Genomic DNA, 22,415 nt, shown 5'->3' on the forward strand with positions numbered 1-22,415 from the left:
CAAAAGTTTCTGGAGTGAAGCTCTAGTGATGTGACAGGGTTACCTCAGAGCTGAAGAGACATGGGTTTTAGCTTCTCATTGACAGCAACCTCAAACCTCAATAAATACCATCCGCAGCCACTGCCCAACCTGTCAAATCTCACATCAATAACCTGAGCTGCTGCTACCGTAAACTCCACAGTTACTTGCCTACTACATTATGCTAACATTTTGGAAGTATCCATAGCAACAGTGACTTGGCATTCTACAGGCTGCCTGATGGCAACAACACCAATGTTTTAAATAATCTCAATGTTCAATATTCCACAAAGGTTTTCATTTGGATTCCATGCAGGATACTTTGAGTTCAGCACTGACTAATAATTTTGTTTGAATCATTCCACACTAGTTTTTCACTGGTGGAATTAGGAAAGGTTCCAACCACTATCCTTTAATCAATATTCAAATTACTTTAGAATCATCATAGGTCACCAGAATCCCTACAGTGTGAAAACAGGCCCTTTGGCCCAACAAGTCCACAGTGACCCTTGGAGCATCCCATCCAGACCCATCCCCCTATAACCACACCTAAGCTACTCATCTCTGAACACTACGGGCAATTTGCATGGCCAATCCACATAGCCTGCACATCTTTGGACTGTGGGAGGAAACTGGAGCACCCAGAGGAAACCCACAGACACAGAGAGAACATGGAAACTCCACACAGACAGTTGCCCAAGGGCGGAATCGAACCTGGGACCCTGGCGCTGACAGGCTGCAGTGCTAACCACTGAGCCACCACCCTGCAATAAGTTGTATTCACTGACATTACAATGCACCATGTACGGACAGAATTTGCACAAGACAATAGGAAAGATGAACTTTGTTGAGTCCAGATCCACATGTACTTCTTTTACATTAACAACATTCACCCAACAAACAACAGATTTTTTAATACTAGATTCAATGATAAATCACTTCAAACAATCAATAACTGAAGCCATGGACATTTTAGACCATACAGGACAAATATACAATAATGTGTAGGGGATGTAGTTTGGCTGGATCAGCTTTTCCAGGTACAACTCCAGGATCGTTTAGATTCTTTCTTCCAACATTTTCAAACAAACTCATGTCTACAAACTGTCCACAAGTAAAAAATTACAATTATAAAACTATTGAGAAAAATGTCATTTCAATTGATAAAGCTGGGTCAGCTTCTTTTCTGTAAATTGACAGTCACTGATTGCAAATTTTAATATTTACAAGGGGCACAAAATTATAAGGCAATATTAGCAACATGATTACAAACTTAAACAAAGCTACAGTCAACTTTTTGAGGCATTAATAAATATTTCAGCATAAAATAAATTTACCTTCAAACACAGATGTAACACAGTATCTTCCTTGTAGATTCTTTTCCATGTATTCACAACTTCAGGAAGAAAAGACTTCACGATATACAGTTGACCTGGTTTCAGAATATCGAACTCTGCCCACGTGCATTCCACTTTTAAGGCTCGCCTCAATCCCCCTCCCATTTCTTCCTTGCTTAAAAACTCAATCTTGGCACATCGCCCTTGTTGGGACCAGGATGACATGCTATTGTTTAGACTGATTGGTGAGCTTTCCTCCAGCCTATATATAGTCACAGGTTCACCTTCAACACAAGAGAAATGTGAAGTGTGAGAAGGTTTAGATCAGATCCATAATAGAACAACAAAGCAGCAAGCAGTAACCACCTTTTTCAGTTGTATCTCTCAAATATATTATGCGGTCATTAGTTGCCTGAATGATCTACATTTGTTCCTCTGCAAGAAAAAACACTTCAAAAACAAAAAAAAACTCCATCACATCATTGCTTTTGTGTTAAAATCATCAGGAGTTTGCAGTCTCCAACTAAAACACATTTTCCCCAGGATCAAAAAAGTCTAAGAACTTCTCACTTTGCTTCCAACATTTAAACTCAAGCGTGATATGTGCTATCTTTCTCTTATTCTTTTCACCTCCATGATTTAACAGCATAACAAACAGGTGCAGGCCTCTGTTATATGGTCTGCAACCCTGTCCTACCATTCAAAAACAGCATTATTGACATATGCCACTATGCTACTTTGTTGCCCGATTGCCATAAACCTTTGAGACTTTAGTGCCAAAAATCTAACTCGAGAAGACTGAAAATGAAAACAAGGTTAACACGTGGCGAGGAACATGGTGCAGCAGGCAGGCCTTTTAGAACACATATAATAAAATGTGAGGCTGGATGAACACAGCAGGCCAAGCAGCATCTCAGGAGCACAAAAGCTGACCCTCCTCCCTCCGGACCAACCTCAGGGAATCTCTCTCCCATTGCAACTCTCTTGTAATCTCTTCGGCCTTGAAACTGCTCGACCATGTCCTGAAGCAAACCAGGTACCACAGCCACATCACCTTTCTCAGCACCTGCCTACGGAACCAGATCATCCCCAAGGGACTACAGTCCACATTTCAGCCTTCCCAATTTGGCCCCAACCGTGACCACCTCTACACCCAGAATATTCAGACCCTTCAGAAGCGGTTCTCCCTGCGAGTCCTGAAACAGACACTCGCAGCCATGCGCCGGCACCTCCAGGCACTGCAATCCAGCCTGCCCCAGCTCAGAGCCTCCCTCTCCCAGACCTGCAAGGGACCCCTGCTGTTTTTTATCCTCCGCAGGATCCACAGACTGAACACCCAGTTCCACTCAGCTTTACTGGACACCAAAAATCGTAAGTACAACCAACTCACTGGCCCCTGCCACCCACAAGAGGATTCCTGCGCCTCCCAAATCCCGACTCTGTCCCTGCCCCTCCCCCACCATGCACCCGCCGCCATTGACCATGAGGACACGGCCGGAGACCCCACCGATGACGTCACATCGGCCTCCGCCGGCCACAGAACTTCCGGAACCGCTGCTGCAGTCACCACCTCCACGTCCAGGTACTACAGCCCACACACCACCCTCACCTCAGCTGCTGCCGCCCACCCCGATCCTCCCACCGCCGACGGAACCCCGCCCACGGCCGACGGAACCCCGCCCACGGCCGACGCCGACGGAACCCCGCCCACGGTCGACGCCGACGGAACCCCGCCCACGGCCGACGGAACCCCGCCCACGGCCGACGACATCATCGCTCCGCCCACAACCTCCACAGCCTGCAACCCCAGAGGAGACAGCCACCCTGAGCCCTGCCGAATCTTCACCATCCCCCCAGACCTCCCACTGACTGAGGACGAACGGTCAGTCCTGAGCAAGGGGCTCACCTTTGTCCCCCTACAACCACACATCAACGAATACCAGTCACGGTCGGACATAGAGCAGTTTTTCCGCCGTCTTCGCCTCCACGCCTACTTCTTCAACCGGGAACCCAACCCTCCTTCCACTGACCCCTTCACCCGCTTCCAACACAAGTCCTCCTCCTGGACACCACCCCCAGGCCTCCTACCCTCCCTCGACCTCTTCATCTCCAACTGCCGTCGAGACATTAACCGCCTCAACCTCTCCACCCCTCTCACCCACTCCAACCTCTCCCCCGCAGAACGGGCAGCCCTCCGCTCCCTCTGCTCCGACCCCAACCTCACCATCAAACCCGCACACAAGGGTGGCGCAGTGGTAGTATGGCGTACTGACCTCTACATCGCCGAGGCCAGACGCCAACTCTCCGACACCACCTCCTACCGCCTCCTCGATCATGACCCCACACCCGAGCACCAAACCATCATCTCCAACACCATTCATGACCTCATCACCTCAGGGGACCTCCCACCCACAGCCTCCAACCTCATTGTTCCCCAACCCCGCACAGCCCGTTTCTATCTCCTTCCCAAAATCCACAAACCTGCCTGCCCTGGTCGACCCATCGTCTCAGCCTGCTCCTGCCCCACCGAACTCATCTCCACCTATCTGGACTCCATTTTCTCCCCTTTGGTCCAGGAACTCCCCACCTATGTCCGTGACACCACCCACGCCCTCCACCTCCTCCAGGACTTCCAATTCCCTGGCCCCCAACACCTCATATTCACCATGGACGTCCAGTCCCTGTACACCTGCATTCCGCATGGAGATGGCCTCAAGGCCCTCCGCTTCTTCCTGTCCCGCAGGCCCGACCAGGCCCCCTCCACCGACACTCTCATCCGCCTAGCGGAACTCGTCCTCACACTCAACAACTTCTCTTTTGACTCCTCCCACTTCCTACAGACTAAGGGGGTGGCCATGGGCACCCGCATGGGCCCCAGCTATGCCTGCCTCTTTGTAGGTTACGTGGAACAGTCCATCTTCCGCACCTACACAGGCCCCAAACCCCACCTCTTCCTCCGGTACATTGATGACTGTATCGGCGCCGCCTCTTGCTCCCCAGAGGAGCTCGAACAGTTCATCCACTTCACCAACACCTTCCACCCCAACCTTCAGTTCACCTGGGCCATCTCCAGCACATCCCTCACCTTCCTGGACCTCTCAGTCTCCATCTCAGGCAACCAGCTTGTAACTGATGTCCATTTCAAGCCCACCGACTCCCACAGCTACCTAGAATACACCTCCTCCCACCCACCCTCCTGCAAAAACTCCATCCCCTATTCCCAATTCCTCCGCCTCCGCCGCATCTGCTCCCACGATAAGACATTCCACTCCCGCACATCCCAGATGTCCAAGTTCTTTAAGGACCGCAACTTTCCCCCCCACGGTGATTGAGAACGCCCTTGACCGCGTCTCCCGCATTTCCCGCGACACATCCCTCACACCCCGCCCCCGCCACAACCGCCCCAAGAGGATCCCCCTCGTTCTCACACACCACCCTACCAACCTCCGGATACAACGCATTATCCTCCGACACTTCCGCCATTTACAATCTGACCCCACCACCCAAGACATTTTTCCATCCCCACCCCTGTCTGCTTTCCGGAGAGACCACTCTCTCCGTGACTCCCTTGTTCGCTCCACACTGCCCTCCAACCCCACCACACCCGGCACCTTCCCCTGCAACCGCAGGAAATGCTACACTTGTCCCCACACCTCCTCCCTCACCCCCATCCCAGGCCCCAAGATGACATTCCACATTAAGCAGAGGTTCACCTGCACATCTGCCAATGTGGTATACTGCATCCACTGTACCCGGTGCGGCTTTCTCTACATTGGGGAAACCAAGCGGAGGCTTGGGGACCGCTTTGCAGAACACCTCCGCTCAGTTCGCAACAAACAACTGCACCTCCCAGTCGCAAACCATTTCCACTCCCCCTCCCATTCTCTTGATGACATGTCCATCATGGGCCTCCTGCACTGCCACAATGATGCCACCCGAAGGTTGCAGGAACAGCAACTCATATTCCGCCTGGGAACCCTGCAGCCATATGGTATCAATGTGGACTTCACCAGTTTCAAAATCTCCCCTTCCCCCACTGCATCCCTAAACCAGCCCAGTTCATCCCCTCCCCCCACTGCACCACACAACCAGCCCAGCTCTTCCCCCCCACCCACTGCATCCCAAAACCAGTCCAACCTGTCTCTGCCTCCCTAACCGGTTCTTCCTCTCACCCATCCCTTCCTCCCACCCCCAGCCGCACCCCCAGCTACCTACTAACCTCATCCCACCTCCTTGACCTGTCCGTCTTCCCTGGACTGACCTATCCCCTCCCTACCTCCCCACCTACACCCTCTCCACCTATCTTCTTTGCTCTCCATCTTCGGTCCGCCTCCCCCTCTCTCCCTATTTATTCCAGTTCCCTCCCCCCATCCCCCTCTCTGATGAAGGGTCTAGGCCCGAAACGTCAGCTTTTGTGCTCCTGAGATGCTGCTTGGCCTGCTGTGTTCATCCAGCCTCACATTTTATTATCTTGGAATCTCCAGCATCTGCAGTTCCCATTATCTCTTTTAGAACACATAACCAGTTTTGTGGCAAGTGGGACTTATTAAGACTCTTGCTTTGCAAGTGAACAAAGCAGAGACCGGGATCATTGCTACAGCTTAATCAGCACGATGAGAGAGAATTTAAACAAATGTAACACCGGCTTAAACAACCAAGGGCTAAAAAGTAGAAACAAGGTATGCACGGAAAGATCAGAAATAATCATAATAGCATGGTGGGGGCAGAGCAATAGGTCAGCATGTAAAATGATACAACAGCAGTCAGACACCGAGGCCAGCAAGACCATGAGGAAGATCAGACGGAGTGGTTACAGAGCACAGCAGGACTGGTGGTCGGAGAGGCGTTTGTTTTAATGTGGGAGTATGACAGGTAAGACAGATGATCCCAGAGCTTGGATTAATAAATCTAACTATAATGCTGTAGCTCTCACAGAGACTTGGTTGAGAGGAGGACACGGTTAGCTGTTTAATATTCCAGGATTCATGTGTTTCGGGCATAATAAAGGGGTCTGGAAGAGACATGGGAGAGTTGTGTTACCGATTAGGGAGAATATCACAGCTGTACTGAGGGGGGACACCTTTGAGGGCTCATGCAGTGAGCCCATGTGGGTAAAACAGGAAGAATGCAATCACTTTGCTAGGACTGTATTTATAGGCCTCCCAATAGCCTGCTGGTGATAGAGGAACAGGAATGTGGACAGCTCATGAAAAATGTAACAATAGGGTTGTTGTGGTATAACTTCCCATATATTGACTGGGACTCAGTGCCAGGGGCTTGGTGGGGAAAGGATAAAAGGGCATGGATTGAATGGATAGTCGGAGCCTACTGTTCCCAGGATAGAAATGTCAATTACGGGGGGCTTGAATTTAATGTAAAAGGGGAAAAGTTTAAAGGAGAGGCGAGAGGTAAGTTTTTATTTTACACACAAGACAGTAAGTGCCTGGAATGCACTGCCAGAAGTGATGGGGATGGCAGACAGGATAACAATGTTTAAGGAGGTATCATGATAGATACACTAATACACGTATAAATAGAGGGAATACAGGTAGGGACAAAAGGTTTTTAATTTAGAAAGGCATTATTGTTCAGCACAGTCTTGGTGGCTTGAAGGGCCTATTCCTGTGTTACACTGTCCTAAATACAGAATTTGATAGAGACGGATATACTTTGTAAAAGTCCTTCTTACCCAATCTCTTCTGACAGGAGAAACCTTTTAGCCATGAATTAATATGAATGAAGATTTGTTATGACTTACTTGCTATTTCTCCCAAAACTGATTGCTTTCTGTTTGTCACCTTCCTGTCCACTCACCATTGCAATCTGCAGTCTGGAGTCCTCCTTACAGCAAAGTTCCCTCTTCAGCTTTGTATTATTCATGTTTGCTGATAATATCACACTCCCCATCCCCAAATCTAGCTCATCATATAGATTATATCAATCAATTGTAAATAGCTGAGGCCCAAGCACTAATTCCTGGGACACTCTACCAATAGTGACTTGCAATCTGAAAATTAGTGGCTAGTCCTGCTGTCTGTCCATCAAATGATCCTCACATATTGCATCCTTTGTTCCTCAACCACACGTGCAGAAATATATCTGCAAAAAGGCTTCACTTGTTATAAATTGCTCATGTTTCTGTATTTCTATGAAGTGGACTCCTTAAGCTTTAAGATAGGTATGAATAACGATAAGTCAGGACCTTGTGGCAAGATACTAAATTGTGGCACTAAATTCTGGCACTGTTAAGCAGGAGTTAAGAATGTTAATTGGGAGGAGCTGTTATCAGGCAAGTTCACATTTGACACGTGGGAATTGTTTAAAGACCTCCTGATCAGAGTTCAGGAGCTGCATGTTCCAGTAAGACGGAAGGACAAGGACGGTAAAGTAAGGGACCCTTAGATAACGAGGGAAGTTATGAATTTAGTTAAAATGAGAAAAGCAGCACACGTAAGGTTTAGGAAACTAAAATCAGACAGGACCCGTGAGGAATAAGAAAATAAATAAGAAAAAGGAGCAGTTACCAGGGGAAGATATTTAACTGGGGTAAAGGAAACTATGACGCTATCAGATAGAAGTTGGGAAGTACAGATGGGAGCAATTGTTCCACAGAAAGGGCACAGCAGACACGTGGAGGCTGTTTAAGGAGCAGTTGTTGTGAGTGATGTATAAATTTGTTCCTCTGAGACAGGTAAGAAGAGGCAAGATTAAGGAGCCTTGGATGATGGGTACAGAGGTGCTTCTTGTCAAAAAGAAAAAGGCAGCATACATAAAGTGGAGGAAGCAAGGGTCTAGCACAGCTTTAGAGGATTACAGGCTTGCTTGGAAGGGGCTCAGAAGTGGACTGAGGAGGGCCAGGAGGTGGCATGAAAAAGGCTTGGCAGGAAGGATTAGGGAGAACCCGAAGGCATTTTACTCATACATGAGGAATAAGAGAATGATCAGGGAGAAGGTAGGGCCGATCAGGGAGAAGGTAGGGAACATGTGTGTGGAGTCTGACCAGATAGAGGAAGCCCTAAATGAGTTTTTTGCTTTGGTTTTCACTAGGGAAAGGGACCTTGTTGTGAATGAGAACTTTGAGGAGCAGGACAACAGGCTTGAACAGATCAAGATTGAGGAAGTTGATGTGCTGGAAATTTTGGCAAACATTAAGATTGATAAGTGCCCAGGGCCAGACCAAATTTATCCTAGCTTGCTCCGGGAAGCGAGAAAGGAGGTTGCTAAGCCGCTGGCAAAGATCTTTGCTTCCTCACTCTCCATGGGAGTCGTACCAGAAGATTGGAGGGAGACAAATGTTGTTCTTCTTTTCAAGAAAGGGAATAGGGAAATTGCGGGAAATTACACACCAGTCAGTCTTACGTCTGTGGTCAGCAAGGTTTTGGAGAGAATTCTGAGGGATAGGATTTATGACTATTTGGAAAAGCATAGCGTGATTAAAGGAAGTTAGCATGGCTTTGAGGGGGGCAGGTCATGCCTTACAAATCTTACTGAGTTCTTTGAGGAAGTCATGAGACAGGTTGACGAGGGTCAAGCAGTGGATGTGGCGTACATGGACTTCAGCAAGGCATTTGATAAGGTTCCCCACGGCAGGCTCATTCATAAAGTCAGGAGGTATGGGATACAGGGTGATTTGGCTGTCTGGATTCAGAATTGTTGGCTGACAGGAGGCAGAGAGTGGTGTAGATGGTAAGTATTCTGCCTGGAGGTCAGTGCTGAGTGGTGTCCCGCAGGGCTCTGTTCTTGGACCTCTGCTCTTTGTAGTTTTTATAAATGACTTGGAAGAGGAGGTTGAGGGGTGGGTTAGTATGTTTGCTGATGACACAAAGGTTGGAGGTGCCGTTGATAGTATCGAGGGCTATTGCAGGCTTCAGCGAGACTGGGCTGAGAATGCAGAGCTGGGCTGAGGAATGGCAGATGGAGTTCAACCTGGATAAATGCAAAGTGATGCATTTTGGAAGGTCGAACTTAAATGCTGAATATAGGATTAAAGGCAGGATTCTCGGCAGTGTGGAGGAACAGCGGGATCTTTGTGTTCACGTGCATAGCTCCCTCAATGTTGCCACCCAGGTGGATAAGGTTGTTAAGAAAGCATATGGTGTTTTGGCGTTCATTAACAGGGAGATCGAGTTTAAGAGCCGCGAGGTTATGCTGCAGCTCTACAAAACCCTGGTGAGACCACACTTGGAATATTGTGTCCAGTTCTGGTCGCCCTATAATAGGAAAGATGTGGAGGCTTTGGAGTGGGTGCAAAGGAGGTTTACCAGGATGCTGCCTGGACTGGAGGGCTTGTCTTACGAGAAGAGGTTGACTGAGCTCAGACTTTTCTCTCTGGAGAGAAGGAGGAAGAGAGGTGACCTGATCGAGGTGTACAAGGTAATGAGAGGCATGGATAGAGTCGATAGCCAGAGACATTTCCCCAGGGCAGGATTGACTGCCACGAGGGGTCACAGTTTTAAGGTGTTAGGAGGAAGGTATAGAGGAGACGTCAGAGGGAGGTTCTTCACCCAGAGAGTCGTGAGCGCATGGAATAGTTTGCCAGTGGTAATCATGGAAGCAGAGTCATTAGTGACATTTAAGTGACTGCTGGACATGCACATGGACAGCAGTGAATTGAGGGGAATGTAGGTTAGGTTATTTTATTTTTGGACTAGGAATATTCCACGGCACAACATCGTGGGCCGAAGGGCCTGTACTGTGCTGTACTTTTCTATGTTCTATGAATACAAATAAAACTGGAAAGAACTCAAGTCATGAAATGATCTTGGCAAGTGGGGTGAAAAAGAATCCCAAGGCATACTATACGTATATTAAAAGGATTAAAGTAACTAACAAGATAATTCACAAGAAGGTAAGATCACTCAAGGATAAAGTTGGGAACTTGTGCTTGGTGACAGAGGATGTGGGCGAGATCCTAAAGAATACTTTGCGTCAGGATTCACCCAGAAGGATACAGAGGATAGCGAGATGTGCGTGAAGCATGCTAATATGCTAGGGCGTTTCGAGATCAAGAAAGGAGTGGTGTTGGGACTCTTGAAGTGCATTAAGGTGGATAAGGCCCCAGGTTATTGACAGGGTGCAAGAGAGGAGTGTGCTTAGGCATTTACCAAGAGCTTCGCATCATGAGCCACTGGAGAGGTCCCGGAGAACTGGCAAGTAGCTAATGTTATTCCTCTGTTCAAGCAGGGAAATCAACGGTGAGAGATAGTAGGAACTGCAGACGCTGGAGAATCTGAGATAACAAGGTGTTGAGCTGGATGAACACAGCAGGCTTCTGAAGGAGGATCTAGGCCCGAAACATCAGCCTTCCTGCTCCTCTAATGCTGCTTGGCCTGCTGTATTCATCCAGCTCTACACCTTGTTAAATCAATGGCGAGCAATGAGGATAGAGCAGCGGATGTTGTCTAAGTGAATTTTAGTAAGGTTTTCGACAAGGTCCCTCATGGTAGGCTCAACCAGAAGAATGAGATGCATGGGATCCATGGTGATTTGGCCACTTGGATTCAGAATTGGCTTGCTCACACAAAACAGAGGTAGTGGTGGAAGGGTGTTTTTTAGCCTGGAGGCTTGTGACTTGTGGTGTTCCGCAGCATCTGTACTGGGGTCTCTGATATTTGTGATATATGCAAATGACTTGGCTGAAAATGTAGATGGATGGGTTAGCAATTTTGCAGATGATACAAATATTGCTTGAGTTTTGCATGGTTTAGAATTTTTTTCAAGTGATTCGGATCAGTTGCAAATACAGGCAGAAAAATGGCAGGTGGAGATTAATCTGGCTAAGGCGTGAGGTGCTGCACTTTAGAGAGCAAATGTTAAAGAAAAAGTATGCAGTTCATGGCAAGATCCTGAACATCATTAATGCAGAGGGATCTTGGGGTTGAAGTCCATAACTCCCTCAGAGTGGCCACGCAAGTAAATAGGGTGGTAAAGGCAGCACATGGCATGCTTGCCTTTATTAGATGGAGAATTGAGTACAAGAGTCAGGACGTCATGTTGCAGTTTAATATGACTTTGGTTAGGCCACGCTTGAGATGCTGCCTTCAATTCTGGTTGCCGCATTACAGGAAGGATGGGGAGACTTTAGAGAGAGCAGAGAAAAGATTTAACAGAATGCTGCCCAGATTCGAGGGTGTGGACAATCAGGAGAGACTGGAAAAGCTTGGGTTGTTTTCTTGGCAGCAGCAAAGGCTGAGGGGAGACTTGATTGAAGTCTATAAAATTATGAGATATATGGATAGGGTTGATGATCAGAATTTTTTCCCAGGAGTTGAAATGTCTAAAACTAACTTGGGGCAGTTCAAAGGAGATGTGAGGGGCAAGTATTTTACACAGTGGTAGGAGTCTGGAATGTGCTGCCAGGAGTGGTGGTGGAGGTAGATGTGATTGAGGTGTTTAAGAGACTTTTAGATAAGCACATGAACATGCAAGGAATGGAGGGATATGGACTGAGGACAGGCAGAAAGGGTTAGTTTAATTTGGCATCATGTTAGGCACAACATTATGGGACAAAGGAGCTGTTCCTGTGCTGTACAGTTCTATGTTATATAATTCACAAAATCTTGCATAGTGTGTTGCACTTCAATTCCAGTAGATGGTGCTGTAACCTGAATTTGTACAACACTGGCTGATAAGGTTAAGTTAATGAAATGACAGACTGGCAAACTGACAGACCAGCCATCTAAGAACTCTTTATTTCTGTTTGCAATTCAATTGAATTGCACAAAAATAAAATATTCTTCTCACAACTCAGATTTATTTTGTCCAATGTCTCACTGGGCTCACCCTATGAACAAAAGATACCTTCAACTTCCCTGATATACCCAAAGAGGCGATTAAGGCATTCCATGAAGTAAATGTTTTAAGTTGAATAATTTGCTCCATAATTAAAATATTTGCTGATCTTAGCCTCCTAATGAGAATTTAACATGCATGACTTCAGGATATTGAAAATAGCTCCAAAGTTAGAAGGTAATAGTCAAACACACAGCAGAAGGCCAGACACATGGTATATTTAAGTAAACGACAGAAATATGAAGCAATGGACTTTGAAAGAAATAACAAGATGACAGTAATAAATTCAATAACTGAAAAAGGGGTGTGCCACAGCTGGGGTCTGCACAATCCATACATTTGGAGCATATCAAAGGATTACAAGAGGGGAAGAGCGGTTTCATTAGAAAAATACCAGGCAGGGATGCCAGTTATGTGGACAGTAGAAAAGGAGGAATTGTTCACTGCATAAAAAAGGGAAGAGAAGATTTAAGAGGTTTAAAATCATGAAGGGCTCTGATGAGTAACTGAGGACAAACTATTTCTGCTGACAGTATGATCAGTAATCAGATGACACAGTTGTAAGATAACCAGAGGTGAGGGGACTCTGCCAAAATTTCAGCAGCAGGTTTAAACCTGACAATTTACTAATAAATAAAATGATACTACAACTTAGATGCCTACATACTTCTCCAAACGGTGCAACGTATTTCGGCAATAAATGTAAATCCAAGTGTCAGTCTTTTCAAAAAGCCTCCCTAGTAATACAGAGGATAAAATGTAATATTTTTGACAAGGATGGAAGTTGCCAAGACATTACATTCTGTCCTAAAGCTACAGAGTTACTGAATGGATTGACAAGAGTAGTGTTTCAGGGGAATAAAATCATTCTAACGGCATAGTCTAAGGCAAACAATACTGGCATTGATGCTTGTTTAAAAAAAAATACACTGTACATCAATGCTTTAGAGATCTAGTGTACTGTACCTTGAATTGTGAAGTCCAGGAAATCATATCTAATAATCCCTACATATTCAAGGAGGTCTCTGTCCATTATTGGGAATGAAATCCAACAAGATTCTTCAAAACAGAAAATAGCACTTTCCCACTCTCTGCTTCTGCATATTTTAGCTGCTGCTCACTATGGTGATGCAGGTCAGTAAGGTGATCAGTTGCATGTAACCACTACACATTTCAGAGTACAGAAAAAAAAATCTTACAAATGAACTACATTAAAAAAAAAGTGATGACTAGTGACTGCACACTACAACCTGATAAATGAGCGACAGAACAGAAAACTGCTCGAGGAGAATTTAAAGGAAACAGTAGCAATCTAACAACAGATCATAGAAAATATTTAAAGGTAAACTAACATTTGTTAGGTCAAAATCTTAAGATTGCAGTTGATGATTCCAAGACACTGATAAAAGTGAAAACCGAAAAACTGAGGATGCTGTAAATTAGGAATAAAAACAGAAGTTGCTGGAAAACCTCAGCAAGTCTGGCAGCATCTGTGCTGAAAAATCAGAGTTAATGTTTTGGGTCTGGCTCTGAGGAAGGGTCTAATGTTTCTTTGTAGATGTTGCCAGACATGCTGAGCTTTGCTAAAAGTTATTTTCATGTCATATGAATGAGAAGAATAGTAAATTTTATACATATTTAACAGAAGATGTTGAATATGGAGCAGTAGAATGTGTTAGCTGAATGAATGGCTAAACGCAGTACAATCTAGTTAAAAACATCAGTTCTGCCTGGAATCAATGCTACTGCTACCCACCTCTGTTTGGGAGGGGAGTGAAGGGAATGCTCTGAGAAAGCCTCATCAAATTGTTCCTCTCAACAGCTGTTTAAAAAAAAGTACACATCTCAATTAGCCAATTTATTGAGGCATCTTTCATGTAGGAATTTATTTATTTATTTATTTAGTAATTCTGACCTGAGTAATAGTAATTGACATCCAGTACAGGCTTGAAAGGAGATCCAATCACTGAGGTAGAAGATAAAAAATAAGATTAAATCTTTTTCAAATAAAATTAAACTGAATTCTTGCAACAGGAAGGAGTATAAGGAGGATAGAAACACAAAATAGGTGCAGGAGTAGGCCATTCAGCCCTTTGAGCCTACACTATCATTCAATATGATCATAACTGATCAAGCAATTTCAATGTCCCCCTCCCACTTTCTCCCCATACTCCTCGATCCCTTTAGCTGCAAGGGCCATGTCCAGCTCCCTCTTGAATATATCTAATGAAGTGGCCCCAACAGCCACCCTTGGGAGAGAATTCCACAGGTTGACAACCCTTAGTGAAGAAATTCTTCTTCATCTCACTTCTGAATAGCTTACCCCTTATTCTTAGACTGTGACCCCTAGTTCTGGGCTTCCCCAACATTGAGAACGTTCTTCCCACATCTAGCCTGTCCAGTCCCACCAGGATTTTGTGTGTTTCTATGAGACTCTCCCACCCTCTCCACACCCCCCCAACCATTCTTCTAAATTCCAGAAAGTGCAAGCCCAGTCAATCCAGTCGTTCCTCATACATCAGTCATCCCGGGAATCAGTCTGGTGAACCTTCGCTGGACTCCCTCAAATAACAAGAATGTCCTTCCTCAGACTAGGACACCAAACTGTACACAATACTCAAGGAGTGGTCTCACCAAGGCCTTGTGCATATTTCTATCACATCTTGTATCTTTTCCTATAAATACTAATAATGGACATATCAGACAGGATCATCATCTTCCGGAAGAATTCTCCAAAAATATTGTTCTGTTTAAAAACAAAAGCCAACATATTTTTGTTTAATATTTTTTACGAAAAAAATTGTGTATATGTCAGTATATCTCACCTCCCATTTTCTTGTATCTCGTATGAGTTTGAGGATTGTAGAAGTGTTGTGCTAAAACAAAATGGACATTAAAAGACATATGAAACAGCTACTCTCAATAGATATAGAGAGAGGGGGATTTAATTTGGAACTGAAAGTACTAAGACAGCATTAAAGCCATTTATTTTAATGGATGCACATTTTGAGTCTCTTGCAGATGATTTGTAGTACAAATATCATCAACAGGTTTCCATACCGATATCAAAGCAACCCGACAAGCAGTTATACAGAAAGATAATGGTGACAGACAGCAAGAACTACTGGAGTCAGAGAGAACACAGTGTGGAGCTGGAGGAACACAGCAGGACAGGCAGCACTAGGGAAGCAGGAAAGTTGACATTTTGGGTCAGGACCCTTCTTCAGAAATAGGGAGAGGGAAGAGAACTCAAATAATTAGAGAGAGTGGGGGATGGTAGATGGGATGGTGATAAGCGAATCCAGGTAGGCAGTGGTGGGAATTGGTCAGTGAGGCGGGAGGAGTGTACGTGAGAGAGATGGCGGACAGGTTGCGTCAGGGACGAGAGGGAGGGTCTGTCATCGGATGAGGCCTGTTCCTCCAGTTTCTGGGTGGCATCTTTTTGACAGTGGAGGCGGCCCAGAATGGACATGTCACCCAGGAAGTGGGAAGGGGAGTTGAAATGGTTTGTGACTGGAAGGTGTTGTCATCTGTTGCACAGATGCTTTACAAAATGGTCTCCAAGCCTCCGTTTGGTCTCACCGATGTAGAACAGGCCACATCGGGAGCAGCAGATACAGCGGACCAAGTTGACAGATGTGCAGGTAAATCCATGTCTGATGTGGAAGGTGTGTTTTGTGCTGTGCCTTGAATGGAGGTGAGGGGGGAGGTGTAGGGGCTGGTGTAGCACTTCCTGCGGTTGCAGGAATAGGTGCTAGGGCGGTGGGGTTAGTGAGAAGTATACAGCGGATGAGGGAGTCGTGGAGAGAGTGGTCCCTATGAAAGGCAGATAGGGGTAGGGTGGGAGAGATCTCCCTGATTGTGGCGGAGAATGATATGTTGGATGTGAAGGCTGGTGGGGTGATGTGAGGACAAGGGACAGTCTCTCTTTATTTCTGCTGGGGGGAGGGGACGAGGGCAGAAATGTGGGAAGTGCTAGAGATGCAGTTGTTTCAAGCATGGGCGGGGGGGGTGGGGGGGGGGTGGGGGTGGGGGGGTAGTTACAGTCCTTGAAATAGAAAGACACCTGAGAAGTTTGGGAGTGGCAGAGACGGAGGAATTGGGAGCAGGGGATCACATTCTGGCACAAAGGTGGGTGAGAGGAGGTGTAGTCTAGGTAGCTGTGGGAGTTGGTGGGCTCGAAAAAGACGTTCGGTTTCAAGGCAGTCACCAGAGATGGAGACGGAGAGGGACAGGTCCAGGAAGGAGACAGAGGGTTAATGCCACAACGATGCCACCCAAAAGCCAGAGGAACAGCACCTCATATTCTGCCTGGGAAGTCTGCAGCCCAATGGTCTCAATGTGGACTTTACAAGTCTCAAAATCTCCCTACCCCTGATCTCATCCCAAGGCCAGCCCAGCTCGTCAATGCCTCCTTGACCCATCCGTCTTTTCTCCCAACTATCCGCCCCTCCGCCCACACCTGATCAACCCCCATTCCAACTCCCTACCTACACTCACCCGTACCAGCCTGATCCCCGTCTCCTTGACCTGTCCGTCTTCTCTCCAGCTATTTCTTTATTTCATAGCCCCCTTCTCCTCCCCCATTTCTGAAGAAGGGTCCAGACCCAAAACATCAGCCTTCCTGCTGTGTTCATCCAGCTCCACACCTTATTATCTCTGGCTCCAGCATTAGCAGTTCCTACTATCTCTGAGGGAGGGTGAATGGTGTTCATTTTGCTGTTGAGGCCAGAACTTACTGCTTTGCTGTGGATTTCAATGTGAGGGAACGTGAGAGAAAGTATCTGTGGGTTTGTTGTAAAGTTAACTCTTGTAGTTTTCTATGCTGGTCCAGTACAAATACTTCAAGCATAGCCCCACATTCAAGGCTGATTTTATATAGATTTTGTATAGAATGACCCATTTGAAATGGGTTTTGCCTGCATAGGACAAGTCAGTAATGCAGAAACAGCTGCAGTATTAAGCAAGGCTAATGTAAGAAATAAGATTAACGTGTTTGTAAAGGACATGTTCCAAAATTCACTCAGAAGGAATGCAATTATGCCGTTTGGACAGGGTACACTCACTCAAGATACAGCAGACTGTAAACTGCTTAGCTGTTAGAGGCTTATTGGAATTCGGTCTTAGAGGTTGATACTGGATTTGGAATATTAGCACAACGTTATTTCACTTATGAAAATCCATTTGAACTCCACACATTGAGCATCAACAAATTTAACATTCTTTAGAATGTGGCTCATGAGCACAAAACAGTTTGGGCAGTAAAACAAGGTGTGCCCTTACAGGTTAATGTGTCGTTTAAACTTTCAAAATCAAACAGGTGAAAGCCAAACGCCAAGGCTCACAGCCTTTTAACGATGTATTGCATCAAGATAACTTGCTTTCTTAAAATGCTACACTTCTTGAAAAACATGCGACATAAAACCATACTGAAATGTAAGTCTTACCATTTAAGGCATCTTCACCAACAACCCTGAAATACAGAAGTGAACAGTTTGATTTTACATTTTTTTGGCCAGATACAATGTATATTGAATCTATTCTGTAAACATGTAGGAACATGTTATCCAATACAAGTTGATTCGCAAACAAAATCGGTCTTGCTCATACTTAAGTTTAACACATTTGTTGTTACATTAATTTTGAACACAAATTTGAGGTGACATTGGGCACTGTACTATGTTTGTGCCATTGAAAAGATTTTTTAAAAAATCATGACAACTGTCAGTCTCCTTTTCAGAAAGAATAGATCCTATTAGATGGAAATGTTTTGGCTTTGCAGCAATTAAATAATAAATGCAGTCCTTGTCTTGCATCTTTAACATAGAAAAGTTTCTCAAAGGCACTGTGCAAAGAAAGGAGAGGCATCTGATAATAAACACCAAAACTGCTGGAAAGGTCTTTGTAAGAACTACACATAATTTAATGATGATAATAGATGAGGATTTTACATAACTTCCTGTTTTCAGTAAAGGGGACATCCTAATATGTGCCCTTTATGGGGAAAATTTGCCATCAGAAACTGATCATAACAAATTCTATTCAACTTGAAGGTCAGTATTCATGCTGTACAGGTGCAGGGCACGATTTCTGACTGAATTACTCATGAATAGATGCAATGAAATTACAGCTTCTGATCTGGGCATGAAAATTTATTTTTAATTTCAACTCTCCAAGATGATCAGAGAAAATGCTACAATTAAGAAAACTAAATCTAGCTTGGACAAATTTATTTTCCCTGAAATGATAAAATTTCTCACTTGCAGTGCTGAACAGGATAGCCCTAGTGACTAAATTACGTAAGAAATAGGAGTAGGCCATTCAGCTCCTTGAACTGACTCTGTTATTTAATACAATCACAGATGATCTGATTGTAAGCTCAAATCTGCATTCCTACTGAGCCCTATAGCTTTTCACCCCCTTCCTTAACAGGTTGATACCTTAAAAATATTCAAACACACTACTACTACCACCTTTTCAGGCAGTATTTCAAAGACCCACCACCTGTTCGGGGGGGGGGGGGGGGGGGGGGGGGGGGGGGGGCACGCACACAGAAATCACCTCAATCAAGTGATCCCTTACTCCTAAACAGTATTTCCTACTTCTACATTCTCCCTACTGCAGCAGGCATCCCAACTGTATCTATCATCATAGATAATGAAATGTGAGGCTCGATGAACACAGCAGGCCCAGCAGCATCTCCGGAGCACAAAAGCTTTTGTGCTCCTGAGATGCTGCTTGGCCTGCTGTGTTCATCCAGCCTCACATTTCATTATCTTGGATTCTCCAGCATCTGCAGTTCCCATTATCACTGTATCTATCATCATGTTCCTTCATGATTTTATGTTATGTTTCAACCAAGTCACCTCTTAGTCTAAACTCAAGCAGATACAACCTGCTCCTCCTCATAAGAGGACTTGCACAATCCTGGTATTAATCTGGTCAATCTTCTCTGAACTGCCTCCAGGCAGCCATCTTTAAACAAGGTAACCAATACTGTACGTGGTACTCCAGATGTGGTCACATTAGTGCCCCTGTAACTGAAGCACACCTGCCTTCCTTTTGCACTCAATTTCCCTAAAAATTGTAAAGATTACTTTAATATTTTAGGCTATGAACTTAAAAGTACGAAAAAATACTGCTTCAGGCCCCGGAACGGTGGAAAATGATGTTGCATTTAAAAAAACACAAGCAACCTGAACTCATTGCATTTTGTATCTGCACTATTGCTCTGTTCAAGCAGTGGGGGAGTAGGCTAGAACCCTCAGTTCGAGGACATGTGCCCAGTGACAAATGTCTGACTGGTTTTTCCAACCAGGAGCAGTTGTGTGCTTAGGAGTACTCACCATAGTAACAACTTTTTGATTGAGTGAGTAGTTACAGCTTTGTGTTTGGACAATACAGCCTGAAGGAGCAAGTATTTGACTCGCTCTCTTTTATGACTGGAAAGTAAAAGAAAATCCCAAGCAGCATGTTACTTACTTTCTCTCTTTCTGCAAATTCCCTTCTTGAAAGGCAAGAGGGAAAGCCACAACCAGACATAAAAGGCAAATTCTCCATCAATGAAACAAAGATTGAGAATTAGTATATCCACAAGCCTGGATCCTCAACAGGAGATTCAAGTAACATGAAGGAAACGAATGTAAAACATCTCATCGACATTTGTAGTCCAGACAAAGTGCCAGACTGCACTCCACTATCATGTATTTTTGGTTCTTCCCCACCCACAACATTGTGTCTTATTGTTTCTTTGTATGTCTGTGGGATTTTTGAAAGGGGTGAAGTTATAAATTAGTAATTTATATTTCTTTTCTGCCACTGGTTGAAATTAAATTTTAATAAACAGTTGTTTCCTTGTTAAGTATCAAAGCCTAGATGTTTACTTTTAACCTGGGTTTGGCAGTCAGATAAATTCAGATAAAATGGTAAATTCTTTTCCCATTTGTGATGACTCTAGGAATGGTGGGGCTTGATTTCGAGTGCACTATCCCAATGCACTGTGACAGCAACATTCAATTACCTTTCTAATTACCTGCTGTACCCACACACTAGCCTTTCAAAATTCACGTACAAGGACATTCAAATCCCTCTGCATCTCAGAGCATTGCAATCTCTCACCACTTGATAATGTTTCTTTTGCATCCTCCCTGTCAAATTGAACCATGTCATGTTTTTCCATGTTACATTTTATCGCTTCTTTGCTCACTCATTTAATCAATCTATAACTTTTGATGCCTCCTCATGACTGCTTTATAACTTACTTTCCTACCGATACTTGTTTCATTCACAAATTGGCAACCATACCTTCCGTCTCTTCATCCAGGTTATTTACATAAATCGTAAACAGTTGAGGTCCTAGCACTGAATCTCTGGGGACACTATTGTTAAATCTTGACAGCCTGAAAAAGACGAATTTATGCCAACTCTGATTCCCATTAGCTAGCCAATCTTGTATCCATGCCAACAGCTGTCCCTAGCCATGAGTGCTTATTTTTTGCATGGCACCTTATCAGATGCCTTCTTGAAACCTTTTAAGTAAGGACATTCACATTTTATGCACAGCACGTTAATTTAACATGATTTCTTTTTCACAAAGCCAATGTTCTCTCTCCCAAATCAACTTTTTTTTTTCTTAGCTGGTTGCTATTACTACTAATGGTAGAATAATATTCCCAAAATAGATGTTAAGCTAACTTGCCTATAGCATCATGCTTTCAGCGTTTCTGAAGAGAGGAGTTACATATGCTATTTCCAATATGCTGAGACCTTTTCCAAATCTAAGGACATCAACTGTCTCTGATGAGCCATTTCTTTAATACTACAGGATTAAGACCATCAGGACCTGGGCCCTTGAGTGTCAACTCCAAACTCACTGTCTCTTTCCTGGTGTGTATAATTTTCTTCAGTTACAACTGCCTGCAGCATGTTGTATCCATTACAGTGAAGACTGATGTAAAATATCTGTCAAATTCATCTGTCACCTCCTTATTTTCTACTATTAATTATCCATTCTTATGCACTGTAGGACCTATGCTCTCTTCATTAACTTATTTTTCAGATTTTCCTATAAACGCTTGCTGTTATTTTATTCTGGCTAGCTTTCTCTTGTTCTCAATTTTTTTTCCTCTATTAGCTTTTGAGACATCTTCAAAAAAATTCTGTTCAATATTCAAGCTATTCAACAAGTGTTAAATGTTGCAAATTGGCAAATGGAAATGATCAGTTTTATAAATGCATGCATCAGGTCAGGATAAGAAATTCATTTAGATGGTCAATAAGATCATCACAGATACGTCTGTGTAAATTCAAATTGTCGTAGAGTAATATTATAGGTTACAACTGTAGGGGTAAATCCTGTCAATGATATACACTGCTAGAAATGACCATTCCATTCACTTACATTTGACAACTGTTTGCAATATGCTTGTCTTCGAGACGGTCCTACAAGGAGAAAAGACATGCTCATGTTATGTACGAATGTCAGCATTATGTACAGTACAACGTTTTTAAGAACCGTGTTCAAATATAATGTGACTGATTCAGTGTTAGGTATTGCTTGCATTGTAACAAAAAAACCAATGAAATCTGAATATAGAAGAACATAAACCTATCACAGGCTTCTCCTTTTTGTTCTTTCCCTTCCAGCTGTTTCCTAACTATACATTTCTTTAAAAGCAGTTGATCTAAAGTATAAATTCAAAGCTGAAAAATGATGATTTTCCTCTCTTTACCAAAGCTGCCTTATCTGCAGTGTTTTCAGCATTTTGTATATAGGTTCATTTTTCAACTTCCTGTTGAAACTTGCAAGCAAGAATGCTGTGTTTACCAGGATTAGATGTTTGCTTTCCTGCACGCGAACATAATTTTTGTAAAGGCACTGCCACTCAATGCTGTTACAATCTCAGCTGATGTCAATATTGGACAAGTCAGGTTCTCGACAGAATCACGGCTTGTTAGACCCTAACCTTATTTCCTTTTAAACTGAGGAGGTAACACACCCACAAGTGTCTGCATTATACTTTGAATACAAAGAATAAAACATTTATTAAACAAGAAAAACATGATCAAGATGATCAAAAGTGCTAGAGAAAGTCAGTAGGCCTCTGTGGAGGAAGAAACTGAGTTAATGTTTCATAGAGTCATAAGACAGAGAAACAGATCCCTCCGTCCAACTCGTCTATACTGACCAGGTTTCCCAAACTAAACTAGTCTCACTTGCCTGCATTTGGCCCATATTCTTCTAAGCCTTTCTTATTCATGGACCTATCC

General features: G+C 44.3%; 1 protein-coding gene across 1 annotated transcript in view; it reads right to left on the reverse strand.

The window, feature by feature from the left end:
- The window catches only part of trpm7 (transient receptor potential cation channel, subfamily M, member 7), a 130,585-nt gene that overhangs the window by 19,271 nt on the left and 88,899 nt on the right, over positions 1-22,415 (reverse strand). Inside the window, exons 30-35 of the mRNA XM_059639294.1 lie at positions 21,547-21,587; positions 17,594-17,619; positions 14,972-15,022; positions 14,062-14,112; positions 13,903-13,968; positions 1,356-1,639 (exon numbers count right to left, since the gene is read on the reverse strand). Of these exons, the coding sequence (XP_059495277.1) occupies positions 1,356-1,639; positions 13,903-13,968; positions 14,062-14,112; positions 14,972-15,022; positions 17,594-17,619; positions 21,547-21,587 (519 nt within the window). The remainder of the gene's footprint in view (positions 1-1,355; positions 1,640-13,902; positions 13,969-14,061; positions 14,113-14,971; positions 15,023-17,593; positions 17,620-21,546; positions 21,588-22,415) is intronic.

This window comes from Stegostoma tigrinum, chromosome 33 (genome assembly GCF_030684315.1).
Source record: "Stegostoma tigrinum isolate sSteTig4 chromosome 33, sSteTig4.hap1, whole genome shotgun sequence".
NCBI lineage: Eukaryota > Metazoa > Chordata > Chondrichthyes > Orectolobiformes > Stegostomatidae > Stegostoma > Stegostoma tigrinum.